The 27,583-nt window shown below is 40.1% G+C and overlaps 3 protein-coding genes across 7 annotated transcripts; 2 read left to right on the top strand and 1 right to left on the bottom strand.

Annotated features, from left to right (window-relative positions):
• Positions 1-130: 130 nt before the first annotated feature.
• On the bottom strand, positions 131-8,117 carry LOC111563172 (titin-like). Its single transcript, XM_023262127.3, has 4 exons — positions 7,959-8,117; positions 7,370-7,469; positions 673-6,897; positions 131-505 (listed from the first exon to the last, which is right to left on the bottom strand). The coding sequence occupies exons 1-4, from the start codon at positions 7,977-7,979 to the stop codon at positions 471-473; spliced, it is 6,381 nt and encodes a 2,126-aa protein (XP_023117895.2). The 5' UTR covers positions 7,980-8,117; the 3' UTR covers positions 131-470.
• Positions 8,118-8,525: 408 nt separating this feature from the next.
• Positions 8,526-12,179, top strand: gdpgp1 (GDP-D-glucose phosphorylase 1). Of its 5 annotated transcripts, none has more exons than XM_023262219.3 (3): positions 8,762-8,824; positions 9,262-9,320; positions 10,747-12,179. In XM_023262219.3, exon 3 carries the CDS (start codon positions 10,755-10,757, stop codon positions 11,850-11,852), a length of 1,098 nt encoding a protein of 365 aa, XP_023117987.2. In that variant the 5' UTR covers positions 8,762-8,824; positions 9,262-9,320; positions 10,747-10,754; the 3' UTR covers positions 11,853-12,179. The 5 variants fall into 5 exon arrangements, with proteins under 5 accessions (XP_023117942.2, XP_023117987.2, XP_023117960.2 ...); XM_023262192.3 differs by lacking the exon at positions 9,262-9,320 and adding an exon at positions 8,898-9,003 and having other exon boundaries at positions 8,810-8,824; XM_023262200.3 differs by lacking the exon at positions 8,762-8,824 and adding an exon at positions 8,877-9,003.
• Positions 12,180-16,053: 3,874 nt separating this feature from the next.
• On the top strand, positions 16,054-24,524 carry rhcgb (Rh family, C glycoprotein b). The gene is made up of 11 exons (XM_023261825.3): positions 16,054-16,634; positions 19,324-19,516; positions 20,056-20,206; positions 20,719-20,866; positions 20,994-21,160; positions 21,341-21,478; positions 21,788-21,924; positions 22,100-22,224; positions 22,377-22,450; positions 22,897-22,964; positions 23,604-24,524. The coding sequence occupies exons 1-11, from the start codon at positions 16,412-16,414 to the stop codon at positions 23,635-23,637; spliced, it is 1,458 nt and encodes a 485-aa protein (XP_023117593.2). The 5' UTR covers positions 16,054-16,411; the 3' UTR covers positions 23,638-24,524.
• Positions 24,525-27,583: the final 3,059 nt, after the last annotated feature.

Genomic DNA, 27,583 nt, shown 5'->3' with positions numbered 1-27,583 from the left:
TTTCCCAGCATATCTTACCCAACTTCTGCCTCAGTGTTTGCTTCTGGGTCCAGTACTACATTGAGATAGTATACCTTTGTACTGTGTGTACACCGTCCAGTGTTAAAAGCAAAATTATTCAAAGTAAAACTCAACTTTTCTTATCGTCTACATTTTATTGTATTTTTACTGCAAACAGCAACATCAATGTCTTTGTCTTTATAAATAAAATCTGCAATTAATTTTCCTCATTAGTTAATAAGCATTTTAAAGTTTTAAAAACATAATAGTATACCTGCAAAACAGCAGCCTTTGGGTATGTATTAAGTAATAGTGCATTCATTTGCTGAAAAAAAATTCTCTTGAAACTCAATCCACAAATATTTATAACTAACTACTTAAAACAAAACTGAATGTATTGTAGATCAGAAATCAATGGAGATCTTGTCAGATGTTCAGGAGATGAGTCACTATAATGGGAAGGAGACAAGCTAAGCTCCTGCATTTGTCTCCCAGTCTGTTGTATCTGAAATACAAAAATACAAACAGAAGCAATGTTGAAACAGCCTGTAGAATAATGCAGGTGAGGTTGCAATTGCTAAATATACTAACCCAGTAATAAGTTATTTTTTTATTCATGCAAAATAAAAGCAATTCTTATGATGTGATGTGTTTATTTTCATGAGATTGTACCTATCATTTTTGTCCCTTCTTTTGTCTCAGCTGGAACCCCGATGCCGTACTCGTTTTCAGCGGTGATTCTGAAGAAATAGATTCCTCCCTCCTCCAGATCAGACACCTTGTAGGACAATCGGCGGCATTTGTCTGTGAGTCTTGTCCAGCCCACTCTGCTTATGTCCCGTATGTCTACAAGGTAGTTCTTCACTGGGGCTCCTCCCTCGTTCTCAGGTATGTCCCAGGTAACAGTGGCAGAGTTCTTGGTCACATCTTTAACTGTTATGTGACTCGGTGGACCTGGGGAATCCAAGACCCTCACATTCAGGGTCAAAGAGGCAGATCCAGCAACATTTTGCAGTTTTACTGCATATTTGCCAGAATCGTCACGTGTTGCTCGTTCCACTGTGATAGAGGTGCCGGAGCTGGTGGTGCTGATCAATCCTCTGACTCTTAGATCCACATTTGTTTTGTCCCATGACACACTGGGGACAGGTTTGCCAGTGAAAGGCACAGTTAAAGTGAAGGAGCTGCCATCTTTAACAAGCAGGGTCTTCCTCATCTCAGGATTGACGTTAAACCTGGGCTCCTCTTCTCTCTCCATGGCTACTTCGGGATCTGTTTCAGGGCTGGGCTCACTGATGCCAATCTTATTTATGGATCTAACAGTAAAAACATATACTTCCCCCATTGTCAGTCCAGTTACTGTAAACTCTGTCTTGTCTGTGTTATTAACACCAACAGTCCAATCTTCTTCTGTTGATTTTCTGAATTCAACTTTGTATCCTGTGACTGCTGCTCCCCCGTCAAACAGCGGCTTGTTCCATGACAGAGTAATAGAGGACCTGGATGATTCGACTATGGAAGGCTTTGCTGGAGGGGAAGGTAGAAACTTGGGATCCTCTGCCAGGGTGAGTGGGCATGGGAGGCTGGCTTCGCTCAGCCCAGCAGCATTTTCAGCAAACACTCTAAATTCATACTCACATCCCTCATGCAGCCCAGAGGCCTTGGCTCTCAGGTCATACACTGGTTTCTTATTGACCCTGACCCACCGGACGCCCTGCTTCTCCCTTTTCTCTATAATGTAACCACTGATGCGGCTACCACCATCAGTAGCAGGCCTCTTCCAGCATATTGTCATAGCTTCAGTGGTTGCACTTGTGACTTCAACATCCAGTGGAGCCGATGGGATAGTGAAGGGATCTGTGGCTTTGATTGGCTCACTCTCCAAAGTCTCGCCTTCCCCGTATTTGTTCACTGCCCTCACCCTAAACAGGTATTCATTTCCTTTGAGCAGTTTGGTTACCTTGCAAGTAGTTGCCATCATGTCACCGTATACAAGGGTCCAAGCAACACGGCTGGTTTCACACTTCTCGACAATGTAGTACATGATCTCAGCACCACCGGTCTCATGAGGGGGTCCCCAGGACAGGGTGCACTTTTCTGCTGACAGTCCAGACACTTCCAGAGGTCCAGCTGGCGGTCCTGGTCTGTCCAGCACTTTGCAGGTAATGGTCTTAGAGGTAGTACCACCTGTGTTCTGCAGAGTCAGTGTGTACTGTCCAGAGTCCTTCCGCACACTCTCTCTGATAAGAAGAGAAGTATGCATCTTTGTTGCAGCTATCTCAACCCTTCCCTTGGTGCCGATATTTCTACCATTCTTCAACCAAAACACTGTTGGGTTCGGGCGACCAGAGATGTCAGCATCTATTCTTAGGAGCTCTCCTGCTTTGACAACCACAGCTTGTCTGAATTTGTCCTCCATGGTAATTTTGGGTGGCTCCACATCATGCTGTACTGTTACAGGCCCAGTGGTTTCAGAAGGTGCACTAAAGAGCTCTGCTGAGTTTTTTGCAATGACACGAAAATCATACTGTTCGCCCTCTGTGAGTCCAGTCACTTCCAAAAAGGTGTCCAGTAAGTTTGTGAAGTTGCACTTAAGCCAGCAACTTTCTGGCAGTTCTTTGCGCTCAACAATGTACCCTGTTATTTTAGCCCCACCATCGTATTCTGGTTTGTCCCATGAGAGTGAAACTGAAGCGTTAGTTATATTAGTGACTGTGAGGTTGGACGGGGGGTCGCACTGGTCTCTTGCTGCTACAGGCTCAGAGGCTTTACTGCAGGGTCCAACACCTGCTATGTTTTCAGCACAAACCCGGAACTCATATATCAGACCCTCTTCCACACTTGTTACCTTGTACTGGTTTTCAGTCACTGAGCCTCTGTTTAACTTTGTCCACAGAATACTACTTTGATCTTTGCATTCAATATGATAACTGATAATGGGGCTGCCGCCATCACTGTCTGGTTTGCTCCAAGCAATGACCATTACAGATTTTGAGGCCTGCACAACATAGAGATTAGCTGGTGATCCAGGTGGCTTGAAGGGATACTGGGCAACAACAGGCTCTGACTCAACAAAGTGGCTCTTTCCGTAGCGATTCTCTGCAGCAATACGAAACTGGTATTCAGTGCCTTGTGTCAGACGGGAAATTTTGATTGATGTTCTTGCCACTGTGGCTGACACAGTCTGCCATATTGTGCTGCCTGTGTCTCTTTTCTCAACAACATAATTACTGATTTGACATCCACCAGTGTAATGTGGCGGCTGCCATGACAGAGACACAAAGTCAGCACTCACTTCATCCACACTGAGGTCACTTGGTGGTCCGGGTCTTTCAAAAACATTCACAAAGATTTCGGCAGATGTGGTTCCAACAGAGTTGGTCAGGGTCACTTCATACACACCAACATCGAGCTTTGTTGCGTCTTTGATAATTATTTGAGATGTTGTGTCAGATGTGTTCACATTTACCCTGCTTGTCTCTTTCAGTAGGGTTCCCTCCCTCTTCCAGGCTACTGTTGGAGGTGGTACAGCCTTGAATGGAACATCAATCTTGAAATCATTTCCCGCCTTCACACTGAATGAGTTGGACAGCAGATTAATAACAGGCCCAGCACTTGTATCTTTTACTGTAACAGGTGCCAGCAGGGACTTTGGTTCACTCTGTCCCTTTTCATTCACAGCACTCACTCTAAAGAAATACTCCTTTCCTTTTGTCAGTCCGTTGATGGTTACTTCTAGCGCTTTACTCTCTGAACATATTGTCCATGTGTCCTCCCCTTTTGCTTGCATTTCTACAGTGTAACATGTGATTTTGCTTCCTCCATCATGATCAGGCTTCTCCCAAGAGAGTCTTACGCTATTGCAAGTGACATCACTGAGTGTGATTTTGCCAGGAGGAAGAGGCACCTCAGAAACTTTAACAGCGTCAGCGGTCTCTGCTGGCAGTCCAGTGCCAAACTCGTTCACTGCCAGGACGCGAAAATAATAGAAGCATCCTTCCTGCAGGTTGTCAATCTTATATGAATTCCGCACACAGTTGCTGCAGACACTTGTGAATGCCTTCCTGGCCTCCTCTCGCTTTTCTACAATGTAGTGAGAAATCTTTGCTCCTCCATCAATGACGGGCGGCTCCCATGAGATGGACACAGAATCCCTCTTTACATCCTTTACTTCTAAATTTGTAGGTGCACTAGGTGAGTCCAATATTCTGACGTTGATGAATGCTGATTTGGAGCCACTGCAGTTCTCAGCCGTCAACACATACTTTCCAGTGTCATTTCTGTTTACGTTCTCAATCAGCAACACAGTGTAGGAGCTTGTTACCTCAATTTGAGCACGCTCACTGAGAGTTCCGCCTTCCTTTGACCATTTAACTTCAGGTTCTGGTCTTCCTCTGATTGTAACAGAAAGATGTAATGTGGAACATGCTCGAACATTCACAATCTTCCTCAGTGCAGTGTCCAGTTCAATCTCTGGTGCCTCTAACTTTTCAGCTGGTACCACAAGCCCAGGCAGATCCACATGCTCTCCAACTCCAGCAGCATTCATTGCACGAATACGGAAATTGTACTTTGCATTTTCTCTCAGTCTTTTCACAGTGTAATTTGTGTCCTCTACACCTGTGCTTGGTGTGCATGCAATCCATTCATCTTCTGCTGCTTCTTTTATCTCAACTACAAACCCACCGATGGCTGCTCCGCCATCATAGATGGGCTTTGACCAGGTCAGAGAGACAGTGCTGCAGGAAAAGTCTGTCACTTTGGGGTTTGTGGGTGGACCAGGTGGGTAAGTAGCTTCACAGATTTTTATGTACTCACTTGGCTCGCTGGGTGTACCCACACCAGCAGCATTTTCTGCAAGTACTCTAAACTGGTAGTAATGTCCTTCTGTGAGCCCTGTACATCTGAAACGCAGGTCATTTACTCTTCTCTTGTTGCATTTAGTCCACCTGACACCCTCTTTGTCGCGTTTTTCCAAGATGAATCCATCAATCTCTGAGCCTCCATCTGTCTCAGGCCTTTCCCAGGTTAGCACCACAGAGTCACCAGTCACAGCGCTGGCTGTAGGGGTAGAAGGTGCACTAGGCGTTGTGAAAGGGTTTTGTGCAATGAACGGTTCTGATTCTAGAAATTCCCCAACGCCAAATTTATTCATGGCAGCAATTCTGAATATATATTCTTTCCCAGGTACCAGTTTTGTCACTTTGTAACTGAGAGCTTCAACATGAGCTTCTACTCCTGTCCATGTGACACGGCTAGTCTCCCTTTTTTCAATGATGTAGTGGGAAACACCGGCGCCTCCATCATTTATAGGAGGGTTCCAGTGAAGATTGCACTTTTCTCCAGAGACAACTTTCACCCTCAGAGGTCCATCAGGAGGACCAGGTTTATCCAGAACCTTGACATTAACTGGAATAGATGTAGTTCCACCAATGTTACTGAGGCTCAAGATATAATGTCCCCCATCCACTCGTGTACAGTCCCTGACAGTCAGAGTTGTATGAGTGAGGGTGTTTTTGAGCTCCGTTCTCGGTGTAACTTTGTCAATTTCTTTTCCATCTTTCAGCCACGCTACTTCAGGAAGGGGTTTCCCAAAGTAATCAGCTTCAATAACAAATGTCTCACCAGCCTGAACAATAGTAGTACTCTTGAACTTCGGATCAATGGATGCAGTGGGACCTTCAATAACATCCTGAGCAATGATGGTTACACACTGTGAAGGTGGGCTCCAAACACCAGCACCATTCTTAGCAGTTACTCTAAACTCGTAACTCTGACCTCCTGTCAGACCTGTGACAGTAAACACATTCTCAATTATGTTGGTGAAGTTTGCCTTCATCCATCTGCCATCTGGGAGCTCCTTCTTTTCAACCACATACCCTGTAATGGTGCTTCCACCATCATACTTGGGTTTTCCCCACTGAAGAGTGATATCCTCTCTGGTAATGACAACAGCTTCGGGTTTACCAGGCGGATCACAAGGGTCTCTTGCTACATAGCATTCAGATAGCTTGCTAGATGGGCTGAGTCCAGCAATGTTTTCGGCAAAGACTCTGAATTCATACTCGATGCCTTCCTCCAGACCACTTGTCTTGAAGCGAGTGTCAGTTATAACAAACTTGTTTAGCTTGGTCCATAAAATGCTGTTCTTCTCTTTACGTTCAAGGTTATAGCCAATGATTGCGCTGCCTCCATCTTTGACTGGAGGGTCCCATTCCACCACCATGCTGTACTTTGTTACGGTTGACACAAAAGGGGTGCCAGGAGCAACAGGCACACTAAATGGATACTGAGCCATCACAATAGCAGAGGTGATTGCAACACTTTTTCCATATCTATTTTCTGCAAACACTCTGAATTGGTATTCGCTTCCTGTCTTCAGTTTGGTCACTTTGATTGTAGTTCTTACTGTTGTTGCTGACACAGTCTGCCACTCTGTGCTTGAAGTTTCCCTTTTCTCCACTATGTAGTTGTCTAACTGACAGCCTCCTGTGTATTCAGGTGGCTCCCAAGAGATGGTAACATAGTCAGAACTGACCTCATCAATCCTCACAGGACCTGTGGGTGGATCTGGCTTTTCAAGAACCACCACACTGATTTCTCCTGTAAATTTTCCAGCACTGTTGCTTGCTGTGACAGAGTATCGACCAGAATGCTCCCTGGCAGCATGCCGGATATGAAGGACTGTTAATAATGCTGTACTTGAAAGCTGCAGCCTTGATGTTTCTTTAACTGCCTGACCGTCTTTTTTCCAGTCAATCTTTGGTGCCAGATGCCCAGAAACTGGGATCTCTACTTTCAGATCTTCACCATTCTTTACAGTGAATGTGTTGAAAGTTATCTGGAGATTTGGCTTAATAGCATTTTCCTGATCTGTGGCAGAGGCAGCAGACTGACCTGGAGTGAGGAAAGACTAGAGTTAAATAAGTGCATCATTAGAATCACTGTGCAGAGAAACTCATATGTTATGTATTTCGGTAACTATGGGTTCTGTTGAGTGAATCTAAATTAAATTATGTCTTTATAATTTTATTTACATTAAGTTATTTTGTGTATTCTGAAACTTATGCCTATCAGAAAAATATGGCATACTTTGTATTATTTAGGTCATAATACATGTCTGAGGATTTATTTAAATAATACTCTAACAAGTATAAAAATAAGCAAGTGTACTTCTTATATATGTGTAGGTTAGGATGAAATATGAATCTGTATCTATAGCTACATATGCAACAAAAGGCCCTTTTCAACACAGAGAAACATGTTATTGAATGTATTTTAATGGATTTTTAATCGTATTTTAATCTTAATTTAAGCATGAATACACACTATCTAGGCTACACAATGACAGGATGAATTCAGGGCATACCTTGGTCAGTGACTGTGGAGGAATGGGAAACCTCTGCATCAGTATCCTGAGTCATATTTATATTTAGATTGTGAGCTTCATTTTCTGCTTTCTTTCCCGTCTACAAGAGAGAATGTCACAAAATTGTCAGAGAAAGTTAGATTAAAGACAGGCAAAGTTTTAGCCAGGGTTACATGCTTTTTCACTTTTTTTTTCTAAGACTGTTATGTTGTTTGGTTGTTTGGAAATAGAAGACTGCTTTAGGTCCACATTAAACTTTGTTAAACATAACCTATTTATCCGTAACAAGATTTTGACAAACCTGTAAACAACAAATTTGTAGGCCATGTTACTGAGTGTGTTAGTAACAGAGACTCTTGATGGTGTTAAAAATAACTGGAAGCACGGTGGACCAGACTGCCATCTGCTCTTCTTAACAGATGAAAGTCTATTATTATCTAACTCTTAATGCTTCCAGTAAATACTCCACTTTAGTATGAAACAAAAAGGAAAGATCACCAAATTAAAAGTAATTCCTAGGTTTCTTCAATGTATCATGTGCTATATTATTATAACTTTTAAAATGATAATGAGCCAGAGCTGTACTTACCTCATTGTTGCCTGCTTCCATCCTTGCTCTTACTTGAACAAATGTATGAGAAATAAATGGAAACTCAAAATTCAGCTATCCCAGTTGGTCACTTGGTTAGCTAAGATGCTTCCAGTATTATGAGTCTTCAACCTCAAAGGCAGACATTCACAACTCTGCCAATCACTGCCCACTTTATCTCCAAAAGCATGCAGTGACTAAAAAAAGCCTGGTGCCTGATTGGACAGCTGCTCATTCTTTCAAAGTTAGTTTGGCCTAGGATAAACTGGAAAGTTGCTCAGCAGTGAAATATTGTGGTCTTGCTATTCCTTTGCAAATGGGCTTAACATATTACTTTACAGTTTAGATATCCTCTAAAAATTACCTTTATGTGTGTGTGTTTATTGGAGGTTGGGTGGTTTATAAATGGGGACATATTGAATAAACAAGAGCTACCTTGTACAAATAGTCAGCCATACAGTAATAGGAGTGGATCAGGGTTGCAAAAATAATTAATGGATGCTTTTATTAGCATAAGTGTGTGCTGCAGTGATCTGTGTTCAGCAATGTGTGCAGGATGAGCCTTCACTGTGTTTGCCAGTATGTTATAACCATCTGCTGCTCCTTACCAACCTAAAAAGAAACAGTTAATACGTAAATTAAGCCATACTAAAATACAATTTGTTGGAGCCAAAATATGGTTACTTTGTTTTGATTGTTGATAGTGTCGGTATGACTGTGTGGGTGTGGCTTTAGGAGCCACGGGGTTGCCCACTGTTGGGAGTGGACTGCATATATGATGGCTAATGAATGAATGAATGAAGGTGTGCAGTTTGGAGAAGGAAGCCGAACAGTTTTCGACCGTGCTCAAACGCCGTGTCAAGCAGGTGAATGTTGTCAGGTTGTATAATATTGGTTTATTGGAAACTTAATGTTGAGTGAATGATAACTTACCTGCAGTGCCGTAAATAAATGAAACATCAGTAAAACGAGCAGAGACACTGTTTTAATATGAAGCCGCACGCGTCAGACTGGAGGACACTAACTGCCACCTCAGTGACTACAGGTAAAGTCACTACACAATTAATTGAATGTTTTTACATAAAACGTGTTTAAATCGAAGATTATGGAAATACTGTACACCTATTTAGAAGATTTTTTATTCTGAAATCCAAACTGATGCGGAAGTAGTTCAGTAAACACCGACGAAGAAGAACACGCTGCTAAGGAAGACAGCTAGCTCGGCTAACCGGCGTTAACCAGAACATGGATAAAAACTATTTGTTCCAATGTGAATAAAAGTCAGCTGTGCCTTTTTATGAAGGTGTGCAATCTGACGTCGGTGCCGAGACGCAGACTTTGACTCGGTGTCCAAAGAAAAAGGTGAGGCTGCTGTTAAAATCCAACTCATGCTTCTGTCATTGGCAACTCTTCAATGAAACTAGTATGTTTAATCCTCGTGTTGTCCATGCGAGTCAAAATTGACCCGTTTTAAAGTTCGAAAATGTGGAAAGAATATATATTTTCACAGTGAAACTTCTGATGTCCAACATTTTTGGGAAATCTTTGAACATTTTTTGGTGGAAACCAAGAAATGTTGAAATAGTTTCTTAAGAACATTCACACAACAAAATCAACAAAAATCCAGCGAATTTCGCTGGATTTTTTGTGTGAATGTTCTTAAAGAAAATATTAGAAGTTTTGCCTATATATATGTAATCACTTTAGATATTTTTAGGATTTTTTTTGGAAGATTTTTGCTAATTTTTTTGAAAATATTTACAAGAATTTTCTTGCCAAATTTGAGGGATTTTTTTCAAATAAAACTTAAGGGAAACTTTAAGGAATTATTGGAATTTTCTTCCTGAAGGTTTTGCAAATTTTCAGAAATTTGGGTAATTTTTTTTTGCAGAATTTCTGGATTTTTTTCAGACAAAGAAGCAATATTTTTTGGTGCCCGTACATGAGGACAACAGGAGGGTTAAAAACGGTTTACGTTGTGAAATGTGTAGCATGTTGTTGACTTCTTTAAGTCAAACCTTTAGTGTTTGTACCTATCGAAACATGCCTTATTTCAAAGTTAGGACAAACTAGTCAATCAATTAATTATTAAAGTAAAAATATTAAAGTAAACGTGTCAAAATACATTTTTCTACCCTCCAAATGGGAATGTTTAAGGTTTTCTTGACTTTTATTAACGCTGCAACTGTTTATTATAATCTTTGTCAATGAACTGATTTGTTATTTAGTCTGTATCATGTTAGAAAATGGTGAAAAATGTGTTTCCTAAAGCCCACAATGACTTCCACAAATGTCTTGTTTTGTCTGCAGTCAAAAGATATTCAGTCATAGAAGAAGCAAACTAGAAAATATTCACATTTAATGAGCTGTTTCTCTTACAACATTACTCAAATTGATTAATCAATTATTTAGAATAATTGGTTATTCTATATCTCACATTCTCTATTTCTAATAGGTTTTTTAATCATTTTGAAGATGTCCATCTGTTATTTGGGAAATTGTAGTTAGAATTTTTCACTATATAAGATATAAACTAACCAATGACACATAAAAAGCAGCTCAATAAAAAGAGGTTGCTTTCTACTGAAGCTCTGAGGATGACTCCACATGATTTAACAGTGTCATAGTTTTTCAGTACCACTGAGAACAGAGGAATTCATGTTGGTGCTCATTCATGACTCCACATGTGACCAGGCTGTGTGTTTGAGCAGGATGACTCCTAATTGACCTCCCACAGTGAACTCTGTTGTCAGATCTCATGCCTCCCTGTCTTACTGGTCATGAACAGATCCAACCATGCCCCTCCAGTTTGCGTACAACCATGACGACTTTGTCACAGATGTGTGTCGGAGTGATGGAGACAGTCCAGCGACGGCATCACCGTCGACAAAGTTCGACACAACCATCCAAGCTGGCTGGACGGACAGGATGGACAAGGGTCTCTTCCGCTACCACCTGGGTGATTTACTAACTCGCATCCTGCCGGGTCCTCGTGGCTTTGTGGCTCAGCTGAATATTCAGAGAGGACTGGAGAGAAGGAAGCCTCAGGAGATACTGAGCATTCAGCAGGAGTTCAATGCCGGGCAGTTTAATTTTAACAAAATCAATCCAGATGAAATCTTATTTGAGATGATAAAGGACACAGAGGGAGACACAGTTCTGTCTGATAATGGACAGTTTCCTCAACCCAGCAGGATGGTGGTTTTGGTCAATGTCAGCCCTTTGGAGTTTGGACATTGTCTCTTTGTTCCAGAACCCTCACGCTGTTTCCCACAGATCCTGACAGAGTTTGCTATCCGGACCGGTATTGAATCTGTGCTCCTCAGCTCCGACCCTGGTTATCGTGTTGGGTTCAACAGTCTTGGAGCATTTGCGTCTGTCAATCATTTACACCTTCATGGATATTACCTCAGTCATGAACTGAAAATAGAGTCTATGCCAGTTAAGCCTTTGGTTCCTGAAAAGGGATTTTACCTCATGCTGGACTTCCCCGGAGGCTTTTTGTTTTACACTGAATCAGAGGATGTGGAGAAAGTAGCAAGAGCAATCTGTCAAGTCACAGACTTTCTTGTGGGTGATAACATTGCTCACAACGTGTTCTTGACTAGGGGATGCCCACCACACGATCGCACACACAGCGAAGAAGGTTGCTGTTCAAGAACAGGTGTGCGAATTGCTGTATGGCCTAGAATGTCCTGCTTCGGTGCCAAAGAGGAGTCTGCCTTTAACGTTGCTCTGTGTGAGCTGGCTGGACATTTGCCATTTAAGAACAAGAAAGACTATGAGCTCACAACTGAGAGAGATGTCATTGATATAATACAGAAGTATCTGTTGCCAGATGATGAGTTTCACAGGTTGGAACAGCAGCTTATGAGTCATTTAATTAGTTTATAATGCATCGACAATGTCAATGTGTTTAAGGTACAGGTGAACTAAGTTGAAAGTGACATGTTTCACAATTTTTACTGTCCTCTGATATTTGACTTGAATTAATTCACAGAGGGAATATATTCACAGTGGATTGTGATGTTGATTATTTTGAGAGCTGAATCTCATGTCCTGCACTTGATTAACTATTACAACTGAATGTGTTTTAAAGTCTTCACTAAACACTAAAGAGGATTACAATTGTAGGAGTTGCCATAATTGTATTTATAATTGACAGTGTGCTTTGATTGACTAATTAATATATTTAGCTGGGATAAAAAAATGTCAAAAGCATTTTGTTGTTTTTGTGACATCTCAGTTGTCTTTGATTCAATTATTACCATTACACAACACATTATTCAGCTTGTCAAAGCAGAAGCTCAGGCTTGATGGAACAGAGCCATCATTAGTGTTGCTTGTAATGTCTGGGGATTTTGTGTTTAGAATATCTGCAGTAAAAAAAAATAGTATTTATTGACAAATAACATAAAGAGCACAGTGGGACATTTTACCAAAGAAAAGGTAATCCAGTTGATTTAAAGAGGAGTGTATATTAGTGGTCATCTAAGGAGCATGAGGTTGAAACAACACAGCACATGTTGCCTTCAGGCTATTGTCGTGTAGCAAAGAGAAACAGCCACAATAGCGGGATAATAGAAGTTGTGTAATCTGAAAATCACTGATGATGCCAACAGCAATGTGAAAGAACAACTGAGAAAGACTTCAAGGTAAGGAACAACTCAGTATTTGCTCAAGTGTCCAAAATTCATCCCTGTTGGCTAATTAATGGACTGTTTTTCTGGTTTCCTTTGACTGCATCAGGCAATGCCATGTACACTAACAGTGCTACTAGAAATGTCTGCAAGTCATGTAATGTTTACAAGTCTAATTAGGGAAGAATAGCTGAAAAGATAGTAAAGCATTGATCACACCTAAACTCTCCTTATGACTTACGCTGTACTAATATGAAAAAAAAAGAAATATATGTCATGATTATCTCAACTTAATAAAAAGAACACAAAACATTTTTTGAAAAAGCAAATTTTATTATTGTTTAGCTAATTAGAAGGTGGTTGTTATTAAATTCGGACAGTCATTTTAGTGATATCTAGTAATTTTTTTTATTAAGAAGTGATTTTTTTTCATAATAATTCTGGAATTTGTAAAGTTATGATCATAATGAACATAAAAAGCTTTTTTTTTTTTACCTTTAATAAAAGTGTATGCAAGATATATCCTATGGACTTCAAAAGTCCCTGAATTATATATTGACCCATATGCATAAGCTGCAAAGATTTATTCCACATATTACCCTTATTTTAAAAGAAAAAAGTAATAATTCCTTGGATATTATAATGTTCCAAAATCCTTGTTGAATCTTGAGATGCAAAACTCACTTCAGCAGTGCTTAGATCAGGGTGAATCGACGCTACACACCATCCCTGGAGGGCACATCATCTGCCAGACTGACATCACCAAGGCAGCAGCACTGAGGTCAGGTAGATACCTGCTCACTCATTATAATGAGCTTCCTTATTGGTGAGTGAACAACAGCACATTGATCTGTATGTTTACCTGATGACTCTTTTTTTTTTCCCATGGTTAGATGGTATAACTTTTGCAGTCATTGTAACATTAGTGTTTGATAGCACCATAGTCTGTTTATGATAAATGCACCTTATAGCACTTATTAAAGCAATTTTCACAGTCTTTAGGTCTTCAATCATGTGGCAGAAACTCAATGTATTCAGTCAATGACCTTGGACAGTGTACCTGTCTTTATCATGACAATGGGCTCACTGTGCTCTAATGATGTCGACAGCCACCAGATCTCAATCCAGTAGGGCACCTTTGCGATGTGGTGCAGTAAAAGATTGGCATCATGAAGGCGCTGCTGGCTGCAAATCTGTAGCAACTGTATGATGTTGTCATGTCAGTTTGGACAAAAATGTGCCCTGGAGTTTGGTAAATCTATGCTATGAAGTATTAAGGCAGCTCTGAAGACCAAAGGCAGCTCAACCCAGTACTAACAAGGTGCAACTCATACAGTTGTTGATGCCAGTTGGTAGCAAAACATCTCTTGGTTTTACTTTTAGGTGATTTTCTTGCGCTTTTTTTCCTCATTTAAATGTCCGTTTCTGTGTAAGTGATCCTGCTTTGTGCTCTATGGTTTCTCAGGAAAGAGGTCTTCAGTTTTTAAATTAAAGCACCAGCTGGATCACTGGCGTCATCTTACTAAGTGAGGACATCAGTTCTAATCGTTGCTGTGAGTCGCCTTTACGGCCATTATCCAGTCATACCTCAGAGCTTTTTCACCAGTATGATGTCTAATTACTACAGGACTCTTCTGCTTAGATGGTTTAATTGCTACAAATAGAATCAAGGCTGTAAATAATGTGATTTCTGTAGTAAACACCTAGAGGTCATACTCACCTAGATAGCTGTCTCATACTCACATATATTGTATACTGTGTGAGAAAGTGCTTGGTATGTGTTTATGACAACTAAAAAGCTGTTTAACTGTAAAATATTGACCTCAAAATGCTGCAAATATAATCTTTTATGCATCACCCTCCTTTTTTAAAAAAATCATATTATATTAATGTTGAAGTAGTTAACAGATAGTTTCCTGTCTTCCTTTAATTGGTCATCTGTCTATAGTTCTACATTTGCAAGCTATTTTTCTTTTCCTCAAATTTATTTAGGTGAAGAGGGGTAAATGAGACAAAAGCAATTATCTGGGACACAACTTACCTGATATTAAGCATTTTATTGTGAAATAATTAAGCCAGGTGTCTTATTTTACTTTTACTTTTCTCGTTGTGTCCGTGAGTTGTCATCATAAAAGGAGAAGGACATGACATTTAAGGAGCTGATGTGTTTTCTCACGTCCTGTGTATTTGTTTTTCCTTCCATGACGTATAAGTACAGGACGGGTAGGTCTGGATCACCCATGTGTATGCATTCACCCCGTTCCTGTTGTGAATCTGAAGTCATGCAAACATGACTGGAAAGGAAAGGGAAAGTTTACTCTTGGAAGTCAGACGGGAACTGCTGGGAATAATATAGGAGACACTATAGTAGTATGCAACTATTAACAAAAACATTTACCAGGAAAAATCCCTTTTCCTCAAATTGTTACTACATATAAAAGCAGTACTTTGACATTTTGGGAAATACGTTGGAGCCAACAACTGGCTGGCTTACTTAACATAAAGCCCAGAAATGGCTAAAAATAATGTGTCAGATAACCCTCTTCAAAATATCAACTTTCTGTTTTTACACTTCTGTTTATGTATGTAATAAACTTATTAGATATAACATACAAATCAGAGGTCCTGGTAATATCTTTGCATAGAGTCAGGATAGCACTACAATGCCACTAACTTTCAACAGAAAATAAGGAATATTTTCCAAAATTTTGAAGTATTTCTTTAAAGATTATCACACATTCACATAAAAAAAAGTTTTCTGAGTGAAAAACCAGACAACTTGCATGATCATAATCTCAATCATATTTTTATGTCCATATAAAGTAGCTTCATATTTAGTTTAAACAGCCTCAATGAATTTCCGTTCTATCAGATATTTTCATATTGCACTGATATGCATCATTTCATTAATTTTCCCCATTTTAACTACAGTTAGAACTTTTTTTTTTTAATTCTTTGAACATATGAATTCCAAATAAAAGCACAAATGTTGAAGTAATATTGACAGTATTATAATCTGACTGTACATCAGTCAAACAGCCTAGATTTGCTTTAAAAAACAAAACTGGACACTTGTCTCAACCTTGAACTCTACGTCTGTGATGGTTGACTGAGTCAAACCTGTCATGCGTCTTTCTAATGGGGCCCAGCATATATACGCATTATTTACAGTTAATGCTTCACGGACGCAGGCCGAGTCTCTGCTGCATGACTAGAAGTAAGAAAATTAAAATCACAGGTGTTGTAGAAGCTCGTCTGTAGATTTGCTCCATGTGTTTGACGAAAATAACTGCTTGTGTTTCACATGTAAAGAATATTTGTTTTACAGGAGGAGTTTGTTGGAGTATTTCATCGGGAATAATCTCTCTGGTTGACAACTTTGTGTAACCTAAGCAGACGAGTACAACCAACATAATCTCTGTACACAATGTTGTATCATCTTTTTCCTGTTTGATCAGGACACAAAGCATGTTTCACCTGATCACAAATCTGTAGCAGGAGAGGAATGTGATGTTGCACTATTGTTTTGTGTGTTGAAAATATCAAGACATAAAATACAATAATTAAAACATACCATTAGGATCAAACTGTCAACATCTAGATATCATCAAAGCACGTGTCCTGAACTGAGGAGAGTCTATTACAGACCACAAGGAGGGAGTGGCTGTGGTCGTGTCCTCACAGTAGACTCCCACCTTGAACTTCAGATGCTCAGGCCTTTACAGTGTCTGTCACTTTTGCAGAAGGCAGCACACCTGAATAATTCAGCTGTTTAGAGGCACCTCAGAAAACTCGAAAAGCTTTGAAGTAACAATGGGTGCCGTTCAGAGCTTCAGGGAGATGTGCGACCGTCCAAAAAATACTAACGTTCGTCTCAGTCTTCCAGCAGTTTGCATCGTGTGGCAGACGGCCATGATCATCCTGTTTGGAGTTTTTATCCGATACAACGAGGAGTCAGATACACACTGGGTGGAGTACAAAAAAGAAAATAACATACCAAGTGACATTGAGAATGACTTCTACTTCAGATATCCAAGTAAGTGACTTCATGTTTGCTCACCTTTTTCCATTATAATCTTTAATGCAAATGATAATTTTGAATAATTTCTGACTTGTCACTTTTGTTTCCTAATTTATTCATCTAGGAGCACTTCAACCTTTACTCATATCTTTAAACCATTAATTAGTATTTTGATTTATCCACATTTATACACATTTAGATGTTTGTTTTTTCATGTTATGCACACTTGGCTGTCAGTGATCTGTTTTCATTGTAGTAAAGTGTTTCTACTTGACTTCTTAAACTGATGTTAGTTCTCAGATTGTGTTGACCTTTCAAATTATTACTGCATTGCTGACAAGGTTCTGACACTCGCAGGTGCATATTTCCCCTGTGGATTGACACCCTTGAGACGTTTTGCAGTTTAATTACAGCTGACTTGTCTCTATCTGGATAAAAAAACATGTCTAATTTTGTTCATAAGGATTATTTGGATTATAAGATTAAGGTGTGTGAGAGTATAGTATTGTTTGGGTGTGGTACTGTACTGTACGTTAACGCAGCAACCCACGGTGTGGGTGTCAGGCTATCACAAAACCATCTCAGACATGGTGTTGAATGTCAGATGATAAATGTGAGTCCTGACACAGTTTACTGTCTGAGACCAATAAGGCTTCATGTTAAAGTCATAGATCCTTGTTTTTCCAATGCAGAGACCAGTGTTGGAGTTGGCAGCTGGACAGCGTGAAACATCTGAGGCCTTTATTGGCTTTAAAAAAAAAATGCATTCAGTCTGATGTGTTATCACATTTACTAAAGATGGCTGTTCTTTGCGCGTATTTCTGTGGAAACTATAGTGTTTCATGGTGCAGTGGGAACCCATTGTGCCATGAGACGCATCAGGGAGTTGCAGTGTTTCCTTATAAATAATACTGTCTGCTGGATGCTGGTATCCACATATTGTTGTCAGCTGGTTATGGCAGATATTACTGGAACCCCAAGGAAGGACCACCTGTTCCGCTTGTGGCTGGAACTTATAATTACCAACAACAGAGCGGTTTAGATTGAATATGTATTGTTATTTATGTGGATATATACTTTTTTTTTTGTTTCTGAAGCTTTAAACCACATCTAACTGTCTTGCTTCGCAGATAGAGTTGGAAAGTTAGTGGGGAAGGAGACATTTAATTTGTAATTAAAGTTGCTTATACACTAAGAGTCAAAAGTTCGGATACCTTCTCATCCAATACTTTTTATTTAATTATTTTATACATTGTAGATTAAGACTGAAGACATCAAAACTCTCAGAGAATACATATGGAATTATGTTGTAAACCAAAAAAGTGTTCATCTTCAGTATTAATCTGCAATGTAGAAAATAATACAAATAAATAAAAAGCATTGAATGAGAAGGTGTGTCCAAATGTTTGACTGGTAATGTATGTTTCTTCTTAGCTTTATGATGTAAGTGTATAAATGCACTGAACTAGCACATATCCTGTGTTGCTAACTGAACTTTTTATATAACTTTAACATATTGATGCTCCAGTATTGTGTTTTCATATTATGTTTTTTGTCCTCTAGAGATTTCTATTTATTATATTTTTAATTGCTTGTCTTTCCTGCTGTGCTGATGTGGACTAAAAGGAGCAATATATAGGATTTTTTTGTACACAGATGATACATTGAAAAATGACACAAAAAGAATCTTGAATCTTAACTACTTTCAGTCACATAAAATCTGCCTTCTTGTCTTCTTCATGTTTTCCAGTCATGTTTGTTGAGATATTTTTAGTTCCTGTAAGCATCGGGGGTTAGTACCTGTATAGGTGACATGACATAACTCAGTATCATCATAACATATCAACATCTAATGATCAAGTGACAGAAAAACACACACTGTAATGTCCTTGAGTCATCTTCACATGATCTGTCCCTCTTGGCTAACATGCCCCCATGTAACCTCCCCAGCGGTGACATGTTGTCAAAGCAAACTCTCTTCATACACTTTCTCCTCTGTCATTTCAATTAATTCATAGCTATGTAGTTTCAGTGTTGATAAATTTTATAAGTATCAGATTAAGAGTACAACAATGACTGCTGATTGCTAATATACTGTTGTTCATCTGGAATGTAGTCAAACATAAACGTAAAATGTAAAACAAAAAAAAACAAAAAATATATATATATAACAGAAATATATATGAAATAAACTAAGAATGATCATTAATTTTTTTATGTTACTTAAATTTGTGCGTCTGCTGTTGCAATATACCACAGTGTCATGAGAAATACTTAATAAGAGAGGAAATATCCCAACATAACAGAGGAAAAAAAACTTCTCCCACTTCACAAATCATTACTAAATTTCCAAATATTCATTTAATTTCTGAAACGTGGAGGATTTCTTGCTTCTGATTTGACTGGATGAGGACACTGTAATAAATCTCTGCTTCCACTCACCTTGTCCTTCACTTTGCTGCTTTCACCACTTGATTTTACCACAGAGGGTATAACTCGGGACACACTGGGCAGCCCTGAGGACATTTTCTTATACCTGATTTGTGTTTGTGTACACAGAGAGTTGTGTGGAGAACAACACCCCACAGAAAGTGCTTGATATTATGTTAATACCCCTGAGCTCCCATGTTGTCCTATCTACCCTTTCCTTCTATTTTTTCCAGTTTCACTCCCAACCACACTCCTCAAATTGTCTCTCTTTTAGGTTTCCAGGATGTCCATGTGATGATCTTTGTTGGATTTGGCTTCCTGATGACGTTTCTGAAGCGGTACAGCTTCGGTGCAGTCGGCTTTAACTTCCTCATCGCTGCCTTTGGTCTCCAGTGGGCGCTGCTGATGCAGGGCTGGTTCCACTCGCTGGATTACACTGATGGGAAAATCAAGATTGGAGTTGAAAAGTAAGCATTCGGCTTTATTGCTGATGACCTAAAATGATCTCTTCTTATTACTCATTTTAATGCTAGTATACAACAAACAATATGAACTTGTGGCTCAGTGATTTTACATAAAAGGTCACACCTATGTATGTCTACAGCACATTGTCATTCAGTTCCTCCTCTTTTGTTTATTTGCTGTCCTATGGGAATATGTTTCCACCTGTATGGTTTCCAGAGAAGAAAAGTGAGGCGGTGGAACCAGTCTGACTGATACACGGATATGTCCAGCCATGTTAGATTTATTTGTGGTCGAAAGATAAACAGAAACACAGGTCAATGAGAAGTGATGATACTGCTGAAGTGCAGCCAAACCACTGTTTATCAAAAGATATGATACGGGAATTCATGCATGTCCAAGTGTTTACCATTGGTTCAGAGAATGGCAGCTAAACAGGTGTACTCTGACAAAATAAATCTGGTGTTGTTTGGCTGCTGCAGATTACTAATAATTTCATACTGGCTCATTTGACCTGTGTGTTTTGGTTGTTTTCCCTCCTCAGTCTGATCAATGCAGATTTCTGTGTGGCCGGCTGCTTAATTGCCTACGGGGCAGTGCTGGGTAAAGTCAGTCCAGTCCAGCTGATGGTTTTGACGTTGTTTGGGATCACGTTGTTTGCTGTGGAGGAATATATCATCCTGGATCTCATACATGTAAGTTATAACAGAATATATAACATATAACTATACAACATACTCGGCTGTATCTTTAAAGAAAACATCGCATTGCTTTGCTGACATTCGTGCCAAAACTGTGAATGAAAATAGGATGTAGTCAGATCTGTGCATCTATTCTTACAGATATCCTCAAATTCTGAAAATATGAGCGTATAAACAAATACTTACCCGTATGAAGTAGTCAGACATGAACATTGTTGTTGTTTGCTTATGTTTTTTATAATTAATGCGACCATCTTGCTGCAGAATAAAAACTTAGCAACATCCTTCTAGTCTCATAGTATGACACAGACGTGACACTACAGAAGTTGAGTTGGGAATAAACAAGTCAGAATTTGCTTGTTATAATAGAAAGTGGAGGATAATGGGGAGAAACACAAAATAGTTGGACATTATGCTGGAGATGAACTTTTGCACATTAATATTTAATGGCATATTTAATGTAAGCATTGCACCTACAATTGTTGCTAATATTTTCATGCCTGAAGGCCCGAGATGCTGGAGGCTCCATGGTGATCCACACATTTGGAGGATATTACGGTCTTTCCATATCATGGATGCTCTACCGGCCGAACCTGGACCAGAGTAGCCGTCTGCAGGGCTCCGTCTACCACTCAGACCTCTTTGCTATGATTGGTGGGCGTGATTTATTACATAAATGCATATAGTCTGAGATTTTTAGTGTTCATTTTATTCTAACAATGCCTCCCTTTATTCTGAAGGTGTCACTTTCACTGCTATCTCCACCCTGCTTTATGTACAGGCACCCTTTTCTTGTGGATGTTTTGGCCCAGCTTCAACTCAGCTATCACAGATCACGGGGACGGGCAGCACAGAGCCGCCATCAACACCTACCTGGCTTTGGCCTCCACTGTGCTCACCACTGTGGCTGTTTCAAGCCTCTTTCAGAAGCACGGAAAACTAGACATGGTAACAAAAAGTAATGATAACATGAGATGTGTGTATTTATAAAGCCGAAGCAAAGGAAATTATGCAAAACCATGACTTGGCATGACTTATGTCCCGCCTCAGCACTCTAACTGATACACATAATTCAGTAAATGCATACTTCAGAGGATGTCCTCTGAGTTTTCTGTGCTTGTTTCTCAGGTTCACATCCAGAACTCCACACTGGCTGGAGGCGTTGCAGTAGGAACAGCAGCAGAGTTCATGCTGATGCCCTATGGCTCTCTTATCGTTGGGTTCTGCTGTGGTATCCTCTCCACTCTGGGATATATCTACCTCACGGTATAAAGTTTCTCTTGTTTCATTGTCTTCCAGCTATGATGAGATACGCCACTGTTTACCAGCATGTAGCTGGAAAAGGATGACACTCCAGCCCAACATTTTCCCTCTCTCTTTTTTTTCATTTGCTGATGTATTTTTGTATTTGTTCAAGGGCACAGAAGGTGTTTTCCTAAATCTGCTGCTACTCTTTTCACTGCTCTGAAGTCAACTGAAATCAGTGATTGTCTGTGCAATCTAAAACCTAAGTTAAACAAGGCTGCTGTTTTAAAAAAGATAAACATCAGCAGCTCCCTTTCACGTCTCCTCCAGCCGTTCATGGAGAAGTACATGAAGATCCAGGACACGTGTGGAATCCACAACCTCCACGCCATGCCAGGAGTCATAGGCGGTATCGTTGGGGCCATTACTGCTGCAGCTGCATCCGAGTCGGTTTACGGCGCTGAAGGGTGAGTTTTACCCACTTACCAATACAAAACCAGCAGGAAGTGGCTTTCTTATTTTAATTAAACGGATTAAAGATGATCAAGCATTGAGTGGACAGGAAATAGAACAGTTTTCTGTGTGTTTTCTGCTCTGAGAGGACAACATGGTGAGTCCCCTGTTTTTGTTTTTATGTTAAAGGCTGATTAACACCTTCGACTTTGAGGGTGAATTTAAAAACATGGTTCCCACAAAGCAAGGCGGTCACCAGGCGGCAGGCCTCTGCGTGGCTATCTGCTTCGGCATAGGTGGAGGAATCCTTGTCGGTAGGAATACTCCTCTGTATGGCTTATCAAACAAACATTAGTTGGACAGAATAACTGTTTGTTAATAAGTGTGAGGCTACTGTGTTTGAATAAGACAGGTGTGTTTGCACAGTATGTGTTGGCGATAATGACTTTGATTGTATTCTTGTCAGGTTTTATCTTAAGATTACCCATCTGGGGAGATCCTGCAGATGACAACTGTTTTGATGATGAGCCCTACTGGGAGGTGAGCCACAGATCTGTACATTTATAAAGAGATCTGAAGCAGGAAAAGCAGTATCAAGTCAGCTACAGAATGAATTCAAGATATCTAAAGATCGTACGTGTTCAGTTGATTTAATTCAAGTGGTGCTTTTAAGAGGTTTAAGAAATGATCATGCATTTCGTTTTACTTAATTTTACTGGCTCTTTGAGCTAAGTGTGTTTCAAATGGAGCCCAGATTTTGATTTACATGTGTTGTTTCATGCTATTTGAGGATGGAAACATTTCCTTGTTTTGTGTTTCTTGCCCTGAGGTCTTTTTCCAACCCATTATTTACATCTCCAAATATGCTGCCATTATTTTGTGACCTCTGTTTATGAAAAACACTGCTCACAATTTTTCCATTTTTGACATGACATGGCAAGTTAACATCAAATTTTGCTGACAATTTAAATTATAATCGTTTACAGCTGCCAGAGGATGAGGAGAGCATCCCTCCAGTCCTGCAGTACAACAACCACGCCATCAACAAAGATGTGTAAGTATCCATTTATTTCTGCTCGTGGGCATGTGCCGTTCTCATAGCAAGCAAGCAAACAATGCAGCTTACTGCCTTTGTTGTGGAGGACTGTGTTGCGTTCGGTGTCCTCTTGGTGGCAGCAGAGCCCAATTTGCCGCAACGTGATTCCTGCCCCTTTGTTGGTGATATCTTTTCACAGTGTTGAATACAGTACAAACACAAGGTGAGGATGTGGTTGTATCATGACACCACAGAGACACAAACGCTGCCAGTCAGTGCGGGTTGGATTATGAAGAACTGATCCATGTGCTCAGCGTAACATGTGCAGCTCACCTGTGCAGTTTGTTGATAGGGGGGTTGTTTGACGGCACGGTCGCACATGTTTGGCTCTTTAAAGTGACCTTGAAGTTACAGAAGAGAAGTCGTGTTTACAGAGGAAATAAAAATGATACTATTAGACAGGATGAGCGGTGGATTCCAGTCAGATTACATCCACCCAGCAGAGTGACTATATAACAACCAAAGAAACATCTGTAGGCTGAATTTCAGTCACTAAAAGACCATTTAAATGCAAGCCGCCACATATGCTGTATATACTTTGAGCTGCAAGTTCTATAAAGTCTCTTTTCACACATTATGTAATGTTATTTTTTCCAGAGCGGAGTCAAATTTCACCATGGAACAGAACTGATGTTAGGCCTCCATCTACATCACACTCATTTTTAATGGCTCAACGCTGGACTAAAACTCCCCTAAACATAACTTCTATCTTTATTTAAAACCACATTTTGTATTATGTTTGCTTCAAAACGGTTCAACTTGCACTTTCAGGAGCTTTAATGTGCAGAACGTTCAGGCAAGTTTTGCTCTCAGCTTCCTTTTGTTTCTTGTTTTTTTTCCAAAGCGACATCTCATCCTTTGAAACTGAATCTAAATCAGTTTTTGTGCATCTTCATAGAGATTTTTTTTTTAAATGAGAGTTATTTATCTTGTGACTGATTATAGATTTTTAACAAGTAAGAGCTGAGCATTTAGTAACACTTTACCTTAACACAGCTTACTTAAAAGAAGTATACAAACACTCAATAAATGGTTTAGAAGACACTGTAAGTGTAGCTATAAGCACATTTTAAGTGTTTTTATACCATCATTCATTATTTCCACTTATTGGTGCTTACAGCTGTTATATTTGTTGACAAATGCATTAATTAACACACTTATAATGATTAGGATGTGTCATAAACCACTTATTAAATGTTTAAATACTGCTTATAAATGCTAACGTAAAGTGTTATGTCATATTTTATTCCACTTCATCAATCTGGAAATGAATGATTTTGTCAACCGCAAATGTTTGTACATTTAGACACTGTACACAGTAGATTATTTGTTCTACTGTTTTGAAAAGTTTAATGGTAATGTAATTTTGAAAATTCATTAAGAATTATTAATAAACTATTGGAATTACATAATGATTGTTGTACCCATTTTTTTTTTAGCACTTTAATGCATGTAAGTGCTTTAAGAAATGAACATTTTGTATAAAACAATGGATTAAATGTCCAAGAATTACCAACAGGATGCCTAGTATGTCATTTATTGCCCTCTTTTAAGAGCCCCTCAGCGTCCCCTCTTGACTGGGGTCGGACTGAGAGTAAAGGTCACTGCCTTATTGCTCCGTAGGGACACTGTGGTGACCAGAGAGAGACTAAAGACCAGCGTTATCATTGTGACCTTGGGTCAAAGGCTAGCAAAAGAGCAAGGTCACCGACAGGCCTGAACACGTATGCCGGAGTCAATCATTTTTCAACTGGCTGATCAGGAGGATTCCTACAAAGTCGTACACTGATTATTTTTCTGCACATTGGTGGGTAGAAATTTGCAGGCGCAGATTTGTACTGAGAGAAGCATTCCAGCAATGGATGGAACAATATGGTGCTAAATATAATTTCACCACGCACGTTTATTTCTGTATCTGATAAGCAGCCCTTCTGTTCATCATTTTTCTGATGACGGCTGAGACATCCATGTGCTCCGTCTTCTGCCCACCTGTCTGTGGCATTTTATTGGACGAAGGCAGCAGCAGCAGCTCATGGTGGGAGTGTGGATGATTCCCACACGAGTAGCAACGAGGAATCCATCTCCTCATCCAGTCTCCTCGCTAACAAAGGCAGGCTTAGCGCTGTTTTCTTTTGTCATCAGTAACGTGTTTGAGTAAAGGAGGTAATGGTGCCACAAGTGCTCCAATTAAAAGAGATGCAGCCCTGCTGGGAAGAAAGGCTCCCCCTATTGCCCTCGATACCCCCCCCAATCCACCCAATGCATACACACACACACACACACACACACATACACTGGGCCTCTTCTCATCCTACCCCCATGCCGTTCCCGCCCCAGCTCTACTCATGTTTATTCATCAGCCACTTAAAGGGCAAATGCGGAGGCCTGTTAAAACTAAATCAGACTTATTTTAGAATGATGCCGGGCCTTTTCTCTGCGAGGTTGAGGCAGCACGGCCCTCGTGGCGTCAAGAAATTTAAGGCCGTCTTTTGGGCATTCACTGGCCGCAGATGTGACTTCCACATGGGGGGGGGGGGGACTGTACATTCATAGGAAGGGAGGAGAAAGGGACCAAGAGGCCACAGAGAAGGTGAGATGGAAAAACTTGAGGACGCAAGGGGGCATGAAAGGGGGGGAAGGAGGTAGAGTGAGGCCTCACTTTCATTGCTTGCGACTGACTTGCCCACCATCCGGGCTCAATCATGATGTTTGATTGACAGGTGGAGGGGAGGAGAAGGGTGGGAACGAGGGTGTGGGATGGGAGTTTGCACAAAACGCACTCCCATACGGGGGGCCACTGAGACGCTCATTAATGATAAAGAACATACCAGGGAAAGCATGTTTTCTCTGCATGCCAGCGATGTTGTTTGTAGGTTGAGATTAGTTTGTAATCTTCTATACGTGGCAATGTAAAATGCACAGAACACTGCACGACTAAATGCAACGTGGGAGGTCGTGCTGGTGGAGCACCTGATTGTGGCTATTTGGCTTTTTGTTGTTATTGTTTTTCACCATTATTATAGGAAACAACAAGCCATGTCCAATGGCAATTATGTCGTATTCATGTGATTGTTGGAGTCTTCCAGTTTACAGAAATCTGTCAGTCTAGTAAAAATTCACTGAATTCACTTTACAGTTACGAGGATCTACAGTGGGCCGGACAGTATTTAGGGTTCTATGTTCGCTCGGTTATAAAGGGAGCTGTAAAAGCTCTTTTCAAAGTAGCCACAAGTCCATAAAACTGTTCATAAACTATTCAAGCCCTTTGCTCTCTCTACATCATGTGTTCACATTTTGTGCAGCTTTAGTGTCCCCTAAAGGTGATCTCTCAGCAGGAGTTTCAAAATGTTTCTGACCGCTGAGATCTCGACTGGTGTTTTTAGATATTCTCTGCAGTTTTATATTCCATTGCACCCCAGGAATACTGCACTTTTTACAGCATTTATTAGTCACATGTAGTAAGAATTTGCACACATGATCGGCTTATCAATCAATATTAAACCAGTGGCCCACAATCTTTCCGACTTGTGATCAGATATAAAAACAGCAGTGTTTTGTTGCCACATTCCAGATTTCTACGCCAGGCTCGGTGGTGTGATTTCCTCTCTGACCTGCTCAGATCGTGCCACTTCAAACAACTTTTCTCAAGCAGTGTTGTAAATAACAGTAAAGATTTGCAAAAAGGGCTTTCATACAAATTTGCACGTAGCGGCATCTAATAACCCCTTGGATTTATCCTGTGACCCAGTCAGCGATTGAAAGTAACCAAAGCAAACCTAAATTTAAGGTATTTTAATGAATTTTCCAATATTTTAAGCTACTCTGTATTTATTCACTACATTTCACAGTGAAGTACTCTACTATTTGCAACACAGTAATTGTTGCTTCACTGTTTTTTCTTGTAAAAATTCGAAACAGTTCATGAATCACGTTGCATTGTAGATAAAATTACTGAACCATATATAAAGCTGATTTTAACTGAAATACTGCAAGCATGTGACTGCAACACAATTGACAGTAGAGCAATATATATTCCTATTATTACTTAGCTACCACTTGTCGTAATTGATGATTTTGATGACGCCACTTCTGTGCATTTACATCACATTTTGAATGCAGTACTTGTTCTTGAAATTAAATATTTTTACACTGTAGTATTGATGCTTTTACTTAAGTGAATTTGCTCCGAATAGAATATCCCTTAATCTGGGAATCACTGGACAAAAATACTTCACTGTAGGGCTGGAGAACCTACACATTTAGCAACTACAGAAGCTAATGTTGTCGTATATGATAACATATATGTCACAGAGGCCTTTTTTTGTCCTCCAGGACATGTATTCTACTGAAACTTTCTATACTTTGAGTTCATTTGTGGAATGTGGAAAGCTGGACTTTTGTTGTTGACTTGCTGTAAGTGATCTCAGTGCTTCTTCCCCCACCGTCCGTCCCCTGTTTGCAACCTGCTGCTGAACCTCCCAGCTCTGCCCCGCCGCAGGTATCTGCAGGCCTCCCCACGCCACAGAGGCTGCTTAAGTGTCCCTGTCGGACCACAGTGGAGAGGAACAGCAGATTAA

Source organism: Amphiprion ocellaris, chromosome 3 (genome assembly GCF_022539595.1).
Source record: "Amphiprion ocellaris isolate individual 3 ecotype Okinawa chromosome 3, ASM2253959v1, whole genome shotgun sequence".
Classification (NCBI taxonomy): Eukaryota; Metazoa; Chordata; class Actinopteri; family Pomacentridae; genus Amphiprion; species Amphiprion ocellaris.
The sequence above is the reverse complement of the archived record's forward strand: the minus strand, read 5'-3'. Positions and strand labels throughout refer to the sequence as shown.